At 36.8% G+C, this 17,097-nt stretch overlaps 1 protein-coding gene across 1 annotated transcript in view; it reads right to left on the reverse strand.

Annotated features, from left to right (window-relative positions):
• The window catches only part of LOC145286040 (DNA primase small subunit-like), an 84,521-nt gene that overhangs the window by 49,922 nt on the left and 17,502 nt on the right, over positions 1–17,097 (reverse strand). Inside the window, exon 2 of the mRNA XM_080134666.1 lies at positions 2,076–2,233. Within this exon, the coding sequence (XP_079990792.1) occupies positions 2,076–2,233 (158 nt within the window). The remainder of the gene's footprint in view (positions 1–2,075; positions 2,234–17,097) is intronic.

Below are 17,097 nucleotides of genomic sequence, written 5' to 3' on the forward strand. Positions count from 1 at the left end.
TTTTCATGCAAGTTAATAAAATAACAATCATCTAAAAAGAAAAAAATCAACTTGTAATGCTATTCACGACCATTTAAAATATTTTCAAATAAACTGAAATTGAGGAAATATTTATTAATTGATGTCCAATACCCATTAAAATTTCATAGAAACTGCAGGTGTCTGAATTTTCATAGATTTTTGATCTCTTTGCATAGATTGAACTAAATATAGTCCACATTACTACCACTTATGCTGAGCAGCTGTGTTTCAAAATTCATAATAATCGGTTAATTATTGGCGTGAATTCCATATGTACAAACATCAGAATATACACATACCTAATTTTATATGAAATCAACATGTATTACACACAAACCTTGTTTTGTTTTGTAGATAAATAAATTACAAATGAATCTGAAAGCTGACCCGCAGGCTTTTGTTTGAAGTCTTTTGTTTTTTTGTTTTTTCAGTATTTGTTATAGCTTACATGCATCAGATCTAATATTAAAAAGTATCTGTGTCAGACATTTGACCCAATCTAGATTAAGTAGAAGTACAAAGTGTATCCTCCCTCACTCTCACCAATTTTCAATGGATCTTATATAATAGTGTCACAATAATCTGAAACATTTTCTATGGGAAATAATTGTCATTTCATCTTTTTTCTTATCCTCTCTCGTTTTCTATCCTTTGTCTCTCTGTCCTAATCTCTATTCCTATCTCATCCTCTACCTAGCATTACAAGTTGATTTTTTCTTTTTAGATAATTGTTATTTTATCCACTTGCATGGAAGGAGCTATGTGCATGTGTACTAAAAGCGTTAAAAACAACAAAATAGTATTGTTTGGAAATCAAAGTTAAAAACCATGAAAATAATTTTTTTAAATCGATGAACTCAGAATAAAAATTACTAGTCTAGTAAAACAGTTTTCTATTTTTAAGAGAATACTTTAGTCAGCTCATCACATGACGCACTTAGCGATCGTTTTTCTGTAAGCGAATTTGATTTCTATAAAAGATAACATTTTAAAGAAAATTCTGCGCAATTAATAATTATCAAATATTTACATATTATACATGAAAATAATTCTGAAACTATTATCTATATGTAAATGGATGATAGATACCGATTTATCTTAAATCAATTTCAAAATATTCTTTGTCAATTTGCTCAGTCGTAACTTTGTTTCCTGTGGTCGTAAACATCAAAATCAAAACACCAGTAGAGATGGACTTCTTTGTCTGTATAGCCTGTAAAATTTCAGCCATATTCAATCAAATTTAACCCCGCGCATATGTCTCCAAACGTAACGTATAAAATGAAAACATTGAAAAAGTGTTTCCTTTTTTGTTGTCGTCATTTTTTACGTTTTTTTTCATTTTTAATTTGGAACATAAAAACATTGAACGCATAAAAGAAAAATAAATTAACAACATTGGAATGCTTATTTTATTCTTTTTCCATCAATATAATTCTTTTAAAAATTGACTAACAAATAAAAAAGATATGACTTGTTGAAGCACATTAGGTATGTAATATTGCCGATGTCCACGAAAATACAGCATACGCTTGTAATGCTATTGTTCGTGGTCATAATATGAGTATAAACTGAGTTAAAAATGTAAATATTTCAGATTTGCATTAATTTTCATGTGTCAATAATTAAATACTAAATAAGCAGGATTCCCTAAATTTCAATTTCTTTTGAAGACCCCTTAATCTTTCATTCTAAAAAATTTATAGAATTAAAATCATGTAATTTTGATCAAAATTGAAACAAGCATGCTCCCTAGTAATTTAATGAACACTTTACTAAGAACGTGTTCATTCAATGAATGTAAATATATTTCTTTTCTTTAGTCTTATAGCTGTTTCATTAGCCATGACAACAAAGATATCAGATAGAAGTTGTTATTTAGGTCAGAGATTTAAATCCTGCATAATGTGGTACAGTTATACCTAGCCGCACTAATGATTCTTGGTTAAGATAAAGCATATAAACATGTGAATATTGAAAAATATTTATGATAAATATATATATGTATATATATATATGAAATGGTAAGAGATCAGGTAAAATAGTTAACTCACTTTAAGAGAATAGATGGCTCCAATATCAATTTTGTATGGGCAACGATTTATGATTTCTTTTTCCAGTTCCTTTTGATCTGCAAACGACTGATACCTGATGTAAACATCATCTTTTAATGTAAATGAAAATTCTCGGTTGGCAAAATAATTATTCTGGGCTGTGAAATAAAACAAGACAAATTTAGAAATAAGGCAATTATTGGTTAAAATTCATTGGAAGATTTTATGACCCCCCCCTCTTCCAATGTGTGTGTTTCCCATCAAACATACACGAAACAGTTATACAATAAATACAAATTCTATTCATACTTTAATAAATTACTTGTTTAAAATAGCGTCAATTTTTAATTTGTGAAAGAGGTACAAGTCATTGAATGTCAGATCCACAAAGGATGTGTGCAGAACAGGTTGATAATTAATAGGCATAAATTTAAAAAATTTTTTAAATTTGGTATTGTGGACATGAAAGTGAGACTAACCTTAGCTATGACGTAAGAGGGTTCGTTTATGTCTGGCGTGCAGGGCAGTAATTGATCCAAAGGATTTGGTTGGTTTTTGTTTTACGGCATATCAACCCTTTTCAGGTTATTTAATGCTGAATCCATTTATTTTGTAAGAAAAACTTTTTAATAATTTTAAGCATAGAAGAACAGAAAACCAAAACTTTAAATATAATTTCGGTATTAAAAGTAATAATTATTTAAATATTTCAACATATAATCTGGTGGGGAAAATCTAGCTCCCCAATAAGGGACACTGGCTAGGAACAAAAATAAAAATTGCTTCAGTCATGAAGGATTTCTTCTCCACCAGCCGAGGACAGAAATGTGAATTGTAGCATCAGAACAGATACTGCACTGTGATCTTGTCCCAAAGGCCAAGAATTGTTTGTGTTTTGTTTCATTAATTGTTTGTTCCTTAAATTCATAATTCAATTTTATCAGTATTATATATTGTGTCGTTTTCTTTTCTTTTTTAACATGTTTTAATGCTCGTTTTAAAAATGCCCTCATATAGTATCGACAGTGACAGTTTGACAAATCTTCCATGTTTAAAAAGGATGTGTCCTCTATAGTGTCAGACCTGACCGAATGGTTAATTGTAGCATCAAAAAAATTCCAACAAAACCTAACAGCCAGCCATGGTTCTCCTCAGAATGTGCTGCCATCGTGCACAGAAATCACTTTTTCCATTGCTACCAACGTAATACTGAGACTAAAGCTACTTTCAGGACTGCCAGCAACCACTGTAAAAGAGTAATAAAAACTGCAAGAGAGCTATATGCCCAGTCCGTTAAATCCAAAGTAGCTGAGCAGCGGCTTGGTTCCCACCAGTTTTGGCAAATTGTAAACAGGATCCTGAGGTCATCTCGTCAGCATCAGACAAGGCCAAACTATTTGCAAAGAACTTTGCAGCTAATTCTACCCTATGCGACGAAGGCCATCAACTCCCCGTATTTCCACCTATAACAGACAACACACTATGCAACATACAAATATCTGTGCGTGAGGTAACCAAGCTAATCAAGAACCTTGATTCCAGTTAAGCAACTGGCCCAGACGGCATTCCAATTATAGTGTTGAAAAAGCTTCAACCAGAACTTGCCCCCATACTTACAAAACTGTTTAGGCGTTGCCTTAAGGAGAAGTGCTTCCCAACACCCTGGAAAACTCATCAGTATGCCCTGTATTTAAGAATTCAGGTGATAAGTCATCTCCCTCTCAGTACAGACCAATAAGTCTCCTGTGTGTCATGAGAAAGCTGCTGGAATCCATATTAAATAGAGAAATAGTCAACCACCTCAGCAGAAATAACTTTCTTAGTGACACGCAATATGGTTTCCGTTCTGCAAGATCTACAGCAGGTGTGCTAATGGTTATATCTCATAGGATTAGTGAATCTCTCGACCTTTCTAGGGCAATTGCTCTTGACATATCAAAGGCCTTCGATAAGGTATAGCATAAGGATCTACTTCACAAGATTTCCAGCTACAGTATAACTGGAAATGTTTCTCAATTATTAAATCATTTCTCTTTGATAGGCTCATAAGAGTAGTGGTTGATGGGCAGAAATCAGAGGCCCTCAGTATTAATGCTGTTGTCCCTCAGGGGTCCATCCTGGGTCCAACTCTTTTTCTGATCTACATCAATGATCTCCCAAAACACATACTTAAATCATTCGTTGACATCTATGCTGATGACACGACCATCTATGGCAACACATCAAAGGCTGTAAATGACAAAGTTCTCTCTGATTTTCTCTCCTCTGATGTTGAGCGCGTGGTACAATGGGGGAAGAGGTGGCTGGTTACTTTTAACGCATCTAAAACCAAGCTCCTATCTTTACATCATCAACGCTCTGATCCCCATCTGTCATCAATTGAAATGGATGACTCTCGTCTTGGCGAGGCTCCATGTTTTGACAAGCTTCTGTGTTTGATTGTTACCCCTGATCTTAAATGGAACACGTACATCAAGTCTGTTGCCCAGGTCGCTAGGAAAATGGTGGGATCCTTCTACCACTCCAGAAGATATCTCACCAATGATGCAATTCTCTATCTATATAAAAGCCAAGTACGTCCAAGGATGGAGTACTGCTTCCACATCTGGGCAGGAGCTGCTAAAAACAGCTTATCCTGCCTTGACAGAGTACAAAATAGACTTTGTGGCTTAGTGGGGGATGCCCTTTTCTCTTCCCTTCAACCTCTCTCCCACAGAAGAGACATTGCAAACCTGTCTTTGTTTTATTGATACTTCATGGCAAGTGCTCGTCTGAGCTCCAATCTCTGGTCCCCCCTCACCAATCTTTTACGAAAAACACTGGTCTAGCTGAAACCACTGTCAATAATTTTCCCCACTCTTTATCTGTGCCTAAATCAAAATGTAGATTCCATGAACAAAGCTTCTTTCTTAGAATGCACGCCTGTGGAACTCTTCCATTTGCCTGTTTCACACTTGACTACAACTTGGATGTCTTCAAGTCCAACATAAACAAATTTGTGATGAATCGACCCCCCCCCCCCAAGTAAGACACTTTATCAGGTCTCCAATACTAACGATTGCTGCGATACTATCCTATTGATTACTGTACACGCAATAACCCTTATCCCTCAGTGGCTTCCGGGCCTTGATAAGTGGTGACCCCCATGTAAGAAAAAAAAAAAAAAAAAAATCTTACCTACATTGCCTGCAGGCATTAACCCGAGGAATTCAAAAAATGGCATCAAATTTGCTCAGAAATAAAGTCTTTTATGTGATTTTATCAAATTTTTCACAGGTGCACCAATATGGGGTGTGGGGGAGTGTAACAAAAAGAAAAGTGTGGCTGAGATGATACTGTTTTTTTGTTTGTTTTGAACATTCATGCGGACAATATGAAATACCTCTCGACCAAAACAAGTAAAAAGTTTATTTGATCACTCAGTTTCTGCTCACAGTTAAGTCTTTTTTCTACAGGGGGAAGCAACTAGTTTGGCCATGTGAGATGCAGTTGGGGGGAGACCGTCTAAATTTATATAAAATTCATATTGAAGTTTTAGAAAATAAAAGTTAACTAGTAAAAGATAAAACGGTTTCGCAGTGATCAGGTATTTCGAATAAAAGCAACAGCAAACTTAAAAAAAAAAAAAAACATTATCTACATATTTTTGTTTTGTTTATACCATTTAAATATAGAAATCGTTTTCTCTTAGTCCTCAGCAGTTGCCTTGAATGTTCTTGCCGTATATGTTGTTGAAGAAATAATGGAAAGAATGTTCTGGAATGGAACAAATCATGTATCATCAATTTACGTTGCCCATGAGGATGCATGAACTTGACGGTTACGTAAACTTGTGCATTTCATTCACATTGCTGAGCCACTAGAAACAATTATAAACACATCGAGGCGTTGACCAATCATAAAATCCGCTTGGACATGATATTTGATTTTATTATAAAAAAAAAATGTGACTTGTGTGCCATCATTACAAACTGAAAGCAAACTTTGTAAGCAATAAATGGAGACAAACAGTCAAGAAATAATAAACAGAAGAAATGGAGGGGAGGTTGGTAAGTGCACTTTAAAAACAAAAGATACAGTTAAAAATACAAAAATGCTGCATCACTGTGTAAAACGGATGCAAACAGAAAAATAAAAAACAGTACAAGAGATATTCAACCAATCATACTTAAAGGGACAGTTAGAATCTTAAAAAGATCTCTTGGTTGGAATATATAAGACAGCGGGTGAATGTTTGGCATTCAGTAGGATGCCCCAACCCTAGCTTGAACAAACTGATAAGAAAATTGAAAAAAAAAAAAATTAAAGAAAATGTAATTGTTAAAATGTCTTGAGCAACATCTTGGATGATTTATGTAAAACAGAAAATGTTCGAAATTGACAATCGTTTGAAGTTACATGTTCAAATTTTCAAGATTTCTTAGTTTTTAATGATGTTAATTTGTGGTGCAAGTTACAAGTAAATCTGAGAGCATGTTATCAAGTCATCGATAATTTGACATGGAATCACGTTTTTTTTTTTTTACATTTTCATTAATTCAATAAATAAATATGATATTTTAATTCATGCAGATTTTATATTTATGGTATTTATTTGCTTTCCCACCAAAGCAAATTAGGCCGTTTTTTAATGTGGGGGAAAACCAGCTCCCCTAAAAGTAGGGTAAAAAGGGGGCAATCTGGTTGTGACCAAAAATAATAATTGTCCCACTATAGAGGGGTTCCCTCCGTTGACTGGTACAAATTATCTTAAGTGCAGCATCTGCAGAACAGATGGTATTTATTTGCTCCCCCACCGAGCAAATTAGGCACAAGGCCGATTTTTAATGTGAGGAGTGAAGGGAGGGGGAAGGGAAAAAGGGGACCAGCTCCCGAGAGGTGGGAAATGGGAGCTGGTTAATGGTCAGGCATGTGGGGTTGCCCCCACATCTGGTTTTTGCTAGTCATAGCTAGTCATAGCTTGCAGTATCTGCCGGAACAGATACTACACTTTGATCTCAACCCGAAGGCCAAGATTTATGCAGATTTTATATTTATTATTATAGAATCTATTCTCTATTGAATATTATATTGTAGCCGATATATAGTAATTATTTCATGTTTAAAGAATATAATGACTTGAGTGTCATCAGTTAGAATCAAATCCAAAACATGTAGCACCCCAACCTTAAGCTTTACCATTTGAGCTATCAACAGATTGATATTAAAACTTATGCGACTTTCAACTTAAGTTTATATTTGCATATACGCAGAAGTAACAGGTTTAGTTAACTTACTCCCGCCAAGTTCAATTTTTTCCTCTTCAATGTTGACCACTTAGCAACAATTTTTTGGTTTAACAACCGACTCTAATATGTTCCACAGATCCAAATCCCCAATATATATCAAGTTTCAAGTCTGTAAACCAAACATTGAGAGAGGAGTTTGGTAGTGACCGTTCTACACACAGAGACAAAGTCACTTTAAAAACTAAAAAAATAAATAAACCGAATCATAGCCCCCCCCCGCCTCCAAACATAAGCGAACACCTAACAGGTCAAGACATGCTTACCAAGAAATCATCTCACCAACGAGAGGCAAAAACTTTAACATTCTCGAATTTTAAAGTAACCCCCCTCCTCTACCCCCACATATTCCCCTTCCCCTCCATGTATCCCTATGCCCTCAGCCACACCAGAAATGAACTTCCCAGACCCTCCCCCACAAGTTCCTTAAACCCCAAAACTAAAACATTACTGACATACCAAGCGCCCCCTTCCATCTTCCCCCTTGTTCTCTTCCTCTCTCTTCCACCCTCCTCGCACCCCCCTGACCTCATTCACTCTTTCATCCCATAATAACGAACATTTCTGTAAAAGTCTGAGGAAGCTACAGACGGCCAAAAAAACGGCCGGGTAGCTGAAACAATAATGTAACTTAACAGAAAGATATGGTAATAAAAAATAAAAACGCATATTAAACTTCACCCTAAGAATGGAAGAACTAATCAGAAGGATGCGATCCGATGGAAAGCATATTTCTTTCTAAAGGGAAAAGACGAAGAGAACAACCACAAGGACTACCACGGATTCACCAATAAAGATACAGCCCTAATTATCAACCTACTCCACAACTTTGAAACAGATCTCACGGAACTTACCAACAAAGTATCCTTTCACCATGGAAAAAACCCATTCCAACACCACCTAGACAAACTAGTCAAAAACATTAACTCCTCCAAATTACTGTATGTCAAAGCTGACAAAACACATAACTTCTACAAAATTCAAAAACAAAAATACCTAAAACTGCTTAAAGAAAACATCATCACCAACTATAAAAAATCGGATATAGATCTAATCAAAGACATCAATTTAGATAGCAAAAACATAACTGACACACTTAACATCAGCAACAGAGTCGGAAAACTAGCGAACAAAGAAGCCTACATAATGCTTAAGGACCACAAACCGAACTTCGAGGGAAAACCTCAAACTAGGCTCATAAACCCCACTAAGCCTGAAATAGGAAAAATTAGCAAAAGAATACTAGAAAGAATTAACTTACAAATTAAAACCAAATACGAACTAAACCAATGGATAAATACTAAAGACACCATAAAATGGTTCAACAACATCCAAAATAAAAAGAAGGCCGCCTTCATCCAGTTCGATATTGAAAGCTAATATCCTTCCATATCAAAGGAACTGTTTGACGAAGCCTTGGAATTTGCCTCTCAACTCTCCAGCCTACAACCATCCGAAATGGACATTATAAAAAAGTCCAGAAAAACAGTTCTAATTAGCCAAGGCACCCAATGGACTAAGAAGAACCAATCCGGATCATTCGACCTCTCAATGGGAGCGGCAGACTCAGCAGAAGCAACTGATCTTGTCAGTCTTTTCATTCTATACAACCTAACAAACACTATAAATAACAAAAACATAGGACTATATAGAGACAATGGCCTCATAATAGCTGAAAACTCAAATGGCCCCAAATGTGAAAAAATAAAGAAAACCTTAACTAAAGAAATGAACAGAATAGGCCTAAAACTAGACATCAAATCCAACATAAAAACCGTCAACTTCCTCGATGTAACTCTCAACCTCTCAAGCAACACATACGAACCCTACACCAAAGACAACACCTACCCACTCTATATACACCCACTATCAAACCACCCAAAACATATAATTAAACACATCCCCACATCTATCGAAAAAAGATTTAGCACCAACTCCTCCAAACTCGAAATTTTTAACAAACATAAACCCTTCTACGAAAACGCACTTAAGGAAAGTGGTCACCCAAACACTACCTTCAATTACATTAAACCTAATCCACCCAATACCGCAAACAAGACAAATAGAACTAGGAAAATAATTTGGTTCAACCCCCCCCCCCCCTTCAATACAATGGTCAAAACAAAGCTTGGCACTAAATTCTTCCAACTAATAAACAACCACTTCCTACCCAGCCACGTACTACACAAAATCTTCAACAAAAACACCACAACCTAGAACAAATAATCAAAAAACATAACAGAAAAATACTTAACAAAGATGAAAATACAAACAACACCAACGAGAACAAGTGCAACTGCAACAACAAATCGGAATGCCCACTTAATCAACAATGCCTACAAACAGAAGTAGTATATAAAGCCACAATCGCACCTAAAGAAAACCCAAATGACAAAAAATATTATATTGGCCTGGCCGGCACCTCATTTAAGGATAGATTCAGAGTACATAAATGCTCCTTCACAAACCCTAACCACCCTAACAATACTTCACTAACTACCCACTATCTACATCTAACCCAAAATAACGTTACACCAACAATTAAATGGGAAATCCTTAGAAAATCTAGCACATGCAAATCCCTAAACTCCCCATGTCTCCTCTGCCTAAACGAGAAACTCCTTATCTCCAATTTTAAAGACAGAGACAAATTACTAAACAAAAAACAGGAAACCAGCATAATCTGTAGGCATTACAAATCCCACCTCCATAGCAACTATACACCTCTCTAAATCATCCCTTAGACAACACCACCTTAAATCCCCCAAATTATATATCCAATACAACCACCCACCACAACTACCATGACATACACTCAACCAAACCACCTCAACCAACTCCCCCTACACCCCACACCACCTTACCCCCTCCCCCTAAATCCAATAAAATATCACATACCCCCAATCACCACCAACTCTAAACACCACATAACCTCATCCCACACAACCACCCAATAATCGGCATCAATTGCCCTCCCCCTAGCCAACCCCCCTGCCCAACTTCAACACACCCTACATGCAACCTCCACGACTTAACACGGGAATTGTTTACATATAACTATATGGATTTACACCTGCACAGGTAAGTACACATGGAAATGTACAACCAACCAATGTCTCATGTGCATAGACGCATACCTTAGAGTTTGACACCCCAATATAGCCTTCCACCTAAACTGATCGATAATACTATAAAAACAAAAAACAAAACAAAACAAAAAAAAACAAATACCCCAACTTAGAACAATAACTACAGCACTCAATCCCCATATAAACCACCTCAAACTTGTCCCCAAAATCTATAAACATGGCTACCTAGGACCACTATCCCGGGTACGTGGGCGCTTATTAATGCGTATGTAAGTATATGTGGATGACACCTGTGCCCACATTTACGGCATGTCACGCTATATACCCGTATGTATATGCGTGCGCACATATCTGTGCTTGAGGGAGTGTGGGTATGTATCTTTGCAGATGTATATAACGAGTATGCGTGTATGCATGTATATCTATGTACATGCATGCGTGTGGGGACGTGCATCTGTGGGTTGTATTTGTATGCACCCACATCTAAAAAAACAAAACAAAACCCCACTAATGAAAATATTATGTATAGGATCCTGGGAATGAGTTTATGCTCATATCTATGTATAATCATGTCTACATCGAACGAAAGTATTGCGCCTATGTACCCACAAATGAACTTAGATTTAAATCCATCCAGACGAATATGTCTATACAAATAACTACCTGTATAACTAGGTGTGTATGTGTGTGTATGCACGCACATGTACATCCACGTGGGCATCCGTATATACATGGGGTATCGATGTATATGTGCACGTACCTATATATATATATATATATATACCTATATATATATATATATATATATATATATATATATTTATTATACTAGCAGGCAGCCCAGCATTGCCCAGTAATAAAATATGCTTAAATATGATATTTTAATTCATGCAGATTTCATGTTTATTACCATAGAGCCAATTCTCTAACGATTATCATATTGTACCCAATATATTAGTGATTTCAAAAGTAAAAAAAAAAAAATGATTTATGTGCCATCAGTTAGAATTGAAACCAAAACTTATAGCTCTGCAGCCTTAACCGTTAGACTATGACCTAAATCCATATGTAGACAAAAACTGCAAAAAATAATGTCTTTTAACCTATGAGTTTTAATTAGCGCATGCGTAGAAAAAAAGAAGAACAAAAAAAGTGGTATAGTCGATTTTATTTTTCAATTTTGACCCTTTAACAGCTATAACAGCTTTAACGGCTAAAAATCAAATTGAACGTGTGCTACAGGTTCAGGTCTGGAGAAAGTTTGGCAAAGGATTTGATTCTAACTGATGACACCAAGTCATTATATTATTATATATTGGGTACAATATAATAATCAATAGAGAATTGACTCTATAATAATAAATATGAAATCTGCATGAATTTAAGCATATTTTATGATCGGGCAACGCTAGGTAGCCTGCTGGTATATATCAAATTTCAACTATGTAGACTATTCAGAGAGATGTTTGGCAGAGAGTTTTTGCACACCCACCAACAATGGCATTTATATATTTCTTTGTGCTAAAACATTTTCATCACAGATTCTATGCAATTATGCAAAAGGAAAAATCTCTCTCAAAGAAATGAGGTGCAGGAGAGTTAAGATGATGCTGGAGTATCATGGCAAAAGCAAAATCTGAGTACAGGTGTACAATACCTCAACCGAGGTCCTAGGAGCCTTCTTCAGCCTGTTCGGAAAGGTGGAACATGTAGATCCAGTACGCTCCAGGAATGGTGTACATCTGGGCAGTTACATGTGGCGATGTGACTGAAGAGGGAAGGTTTCTTGGCATAGTGGAAGGTTGTTGTCCACATTGCTGGTTCTGCCAGAGGCAAGGCCACATAGCGAAGAACTGTTCCAAAAGAACACTTCTAAGTCAACCAGTGCCACAAGCGGCCCCAGCTCCACCTGCAACCATTCCTTCCCAGCCAGTGCCAACACATTCCCCAAGGTTGACAAAACCTCAGAGAGAGAAAAAGGAACAATGGGGCATGGTGGTGGACCAGAAACGGAAGAACCCAACACTTTCCGTCACAACTCCATTACCCACTCTACCACTGCAGTAGCAGAAACAACAGCAGCAGGCTTGGAGGGACAAGTCCGATCCTGCGTGGGATCACATTGCCTAGTGGATTGTTCACCAATGACATTACCATCTTTGTGTCATGCTTCTGAGACATTGAGGCAGTGACAGAGATGCTCACACAGTACGAAAACATCACGGGTCAAAATCAACTGCAGCAAGTCGGTTGGTCTGGGGTTGGGGACTGGCTTCCTTTAGCTGAATGGATAGCCTGGTTTGGATCCTTGGCGTGTGGTTCGAACCAGGTCTCCAGCTCAAAAGGAATTGATTAAGGATACAGTCAAAGGTCAACGGCCGTAGGTTCAAAGAAAACTTTTACTTAAAGAGCAAAGCGGAGGTGTGTGCCACTTATGTTTTTCCTCTAATTCTCTACCGACTGGTCGTACTTCCTCTGTCTTTACTTCTTTGGGATGGGGGAAAGCATTGGTTTCGCAGACAGGCTCAACATCCGTGTAAAAGAGGTTTGGGACTGTGTGACTCAAGGTGTTATTGAGACACTGAGAGGCTGGTTTCCTGAGTGGAACCATAGCAAAAGAGTCGACATGGAACCCTACGGTTGATAATGCTTTTTTTGACCACTTGGCGGAGACCCATTGTAGGCTGTAGAGCAACACACAGTTCATCAGAGAGTGCCCAGGTTCAAGTCATCTCAACAACATTCTTGTCCATTTGATGCATCCTATGTCATCCACAATGCCGGGCTGCTGTGGAATAGGGAGAGATGGATGGTGCTTCTTGCAATCCTAGCCATAGCAAAAATGGTGGTGTGGATGTCGCGAATCAACAAGAAGCGTGTGGTTGAATCATTTGCTGATCAGGATCTGATCGCATTCTTCAAGCATCTTGAAGGTCAAAATCAGATGTGATATGAAAAGATTACATCCTGCAGCCTTTGACAGAAGATAGATCAGAGTAGCAAGCTTGTTTGCATGTAGAGTACAAACCAATGTTCCCCACCTAAGCATGGCATGCACAGGTCGAAGTCCTGCTGAACACCAGACCCTTTAAGGTAAGCCATGAGTTAGTTTAGTTTCTTAGCTAGTTGAGCGAAACCTACCGCTCCTATTCTCCCTCCATTAATTGTTTCCATCTTCGAGTGATATCACATACTTCCCAACTCCCTCACCTTATTTTTTCTTTTTTCACGTCTAGAATTTAGAGATCGTCCTGCTTGTTTTCGGTTCCTATCAAGCTGGAAAATAGTGGCCGATCTACCATCTAAAAAGGGTTGGGAGGTCCATAATAACATTTTAAAAAACTTTTTTCCTCTTACCCCACACCAATAATATCGTGTTTTATTTAATAAAAAAGATTTTTACAAAATTTTACTTTTACAGAGATTATATATTTATATAATTATAAAACTCAAGGGTTATTCTAGCTCAATTCATCCAGCCCCGACACACTCCCTCTTGGATTTTTTTTCATATTTACACCATACAAACTTTGGGTTAAAACTAAGAGAAATCTGCAATTTCAGCTCAGTTGGATTTGAGGAACATATTTTTTTTCACAATCGGTTTTGGCCTGGAAATCAAAATTTGCTATGTCATGACGTAGAATTTTTGACCCTCAGCGTTTTACAAAATTTGCATTTTTGTTGCAAAAAATAAAGCTTTGGAGCTAAAAATTCACACAAGCAAGGTTTTGAGGACAAAGAATCCAAAAATCATGGTTAGAAAGATGGTAAATGAGAGGAAGTACCTTATTTTTACCATTTTAGGTGATGCTGCAGCACTTTTTTAGAGCTTGTTTTTTTTTTTTTTTACACAGGCATCACCACATTATCAAGGCGAAGAAGCCACTCGAGGATAAGGGTTAAAGAGTGTACAGTAGAAATTGGACAATATAGTAATCAATTTGGTAAATTTGTTAACTTATATGGAACGGCTCATCAAGAACTTGTTTACGTTAGACGTTGAAGACAACCATATTGTAGTCAGCCAGAAAGCAGGAAAACGGAAGACAATCCACAGACGTGCAGTTCTAAGAAAGAAACTTTGTTCATGGAATCTACATTTAGGTTTAGGCACAGATAAAGAGTAGGGGGAATTATTGATAGTGTTTTCAGCTAGACGAGTGTTTCTTGTGAAAGTTTGGTGAGGAGGGACCATAGACTGAAGCTCAGTCGAACACTTTCCATGAAAATAACAATACATCAGAGACAAACTCGCAACATCTCTTCTGTGAGATAGAGGTTGCAGGGAAGAGAAAAGGACATCTCCTACGAGGCTACGAAGTCTATTTTGAACTCTATCAAGGCAGGACAAGTCCTTTCTAGCAGCTCCTGCCCAGATGTGGCAACAGTATTCCATCCTTGGACGTACCTGACTCTTATATAGATAGAGAATTGCATCAACAGTGAGATATCTTCTGGATTAATAGAAAGATCCCACCATTTTTCCAGCGGCCTTGGCAACAGATTTGATGTACGTGTTCCATTTAAGATCAGGAGTAACGGTCAAGCCCAGAAACTTGTCAAAACTTGAGGCCTCCTGAAGACGAGAGCCATTCATTTCAATTGATGCCAGATGTGGATCAGAGTGTTGATGATGTAAAGAGAGAAGCTTGGTTTTAGATGCATTAAAAGTAACCAGCCACTCCTTTCCCCACTGTACCACATTCTCAATATCAGAGGAGAGAGAATTGGAGAGAACTTGGTCGTTTACTGTCTTAGATGTGCTACCATGAATGGTAGTCATCAGCATAAATGTCTACAAATGATGTAAGGATGTGATTTGGAAGATCATTAATGTAGATCAGGAATAGAGTTGGGCCCAGGATGGACCCCTGAGGGACACCAGACTTAATACTGTGAGCTTCTGATTTTTGCCCCTCAACTACTACTCTTATGAACCTATCAGAAAGAAATGATTTAATAATTGAGAAGACATTTCCAGCTATACTATAGCTAGAGATCTTGTGAAGTAAACCTTTATGCCATACCCTATCAAAGGCTTTAGATATGTGAAGAGCAATTGCCCTAGAAAGGTTGCCTCCGTCGAGAGATTTGCTAATCTTATGAGATATAACTGTAAGCACATCTGCTGTAGATCTAGCAGAACGGAAACCATATTGAGTGTCACTAAGGTTATTTTTGTTGAGATGGTTGATTACTTTTGGGACGAGGTTTTGTTGAAAAAAAAAACATAGCTGTGGTGCTTTGCCAGACTTCTCCTTTGGATTTTTAAAGTGACTTTGGATTGGAAATTACAAAAATCAAATAAAACCTTTTGGCATATTTGACATTTCCAGACACTAAAGCCTCAAATTTGGAATTTTTATAAAAAGGATTTTTTGGTGAATTTGGTAACAATCTAATCTTAAATCACGATCAATATCTAGAGCTGAAAAAGGACTTGGATCGACCCATTAGAGCCCATTTTCATGATAGAATGTCAAATTACATCATATTAAAGGATATGGACCTCTACTTCAGTCAAAATGGACAAAAAGTAGTTGAAAATAAAAGATTTTTGACACACATATGGACAGCAATTTTAATTATGCACAAGTTTTGGACATTTGAGTGTTTCAAAAAAACAACTTTTGGCCATTATCTTTTGATTTGCAGATAGCAACAGCTTAAAATTTAGAGGAAAGATGTAAAGTAACATTCAGATATGAATGAAGTCACATTTTCATTTGAAGCATAACATTCTGCTCATTATCATACTGAGGCAAGATCTAACCCTCTCTTTCCTTCTCTTTTATGTTTAAAAGATCTAATTGAAAATGTGCAGTAGAATAGTACTGATCATGATAACAGTATTCTTTCATTTGTATGTGTGGATGAATTGTGGCTAGGGGTAGTGTAGAGTCAACTCAATTGACCAAAAAGTCCGTGAGAATAAGATATTGTGTTTTTTATTTATACCTTCAGGCACATACCATGCAATCGTACTGTGCAGTTCATAATTTTTGGACAGTTGGATCATGGCTTGTAAACCATTAAATCAGCAAATCCTTGTATCATGGGCTTTCAATCAATGCATTTAAGCTGTTCAGAATCATGTCCACCTGAGTGATCAAGTTTGAGTGTCAGAGCAAATTCCTCTATCATATGATACCCGAATAATGTCCTATGCTGCTTTTTTTAAATGTTGATTTAAATATCTTTTTCCTGTGCAGTTTAACTCAAAAGACACTACATTGACTTCAGTTCTGATTGTTTCATGTTGATTCAAATGGATATACTTTTTCTTGATCAGTTTCACTCAAATGACATTACGTTGACTTCAGTTGTGAAGTAGAGAATTCATGCTATGATTTCTTGCTGTTATGTTCTGTTTTTGATTGATCAATTTTGTTCTGTTTCTGCGTGTTCAGAGTTATTACGTAAGCATGATGTTAAATACTGTCAAAGACAAACAGGGAAGTCAATATTTGTGGCTCTCAAAAACATGATATATATTTGTAAAGGGTAATCTTCAGCAGAAGAAACACTTTCACATGAAACCCTTTTTGATAAATGAGTATGTCTCTTTGGCTAGTTATGACGGTCTCATAGTTATATTTCATCGCTGCTATGATTAATTTTCTTCTCTTTCAGGCTATTTACTCG

Source organism: Euprymna scolopes, chromosome 10 (genome assembly GCF_053919585.1).
Source record: "Euprymna scolopes isolate OS-2025 chromosome 10, ASM5391958v1, whole genome shotgun sequence".
Classification (NCBI taxonomy): Eukaryota; Metazoa; Mollusca; class Cephalopoda; order Sepiida; family Sepiolidae; genus Euprymna; species Euprymna scolopes.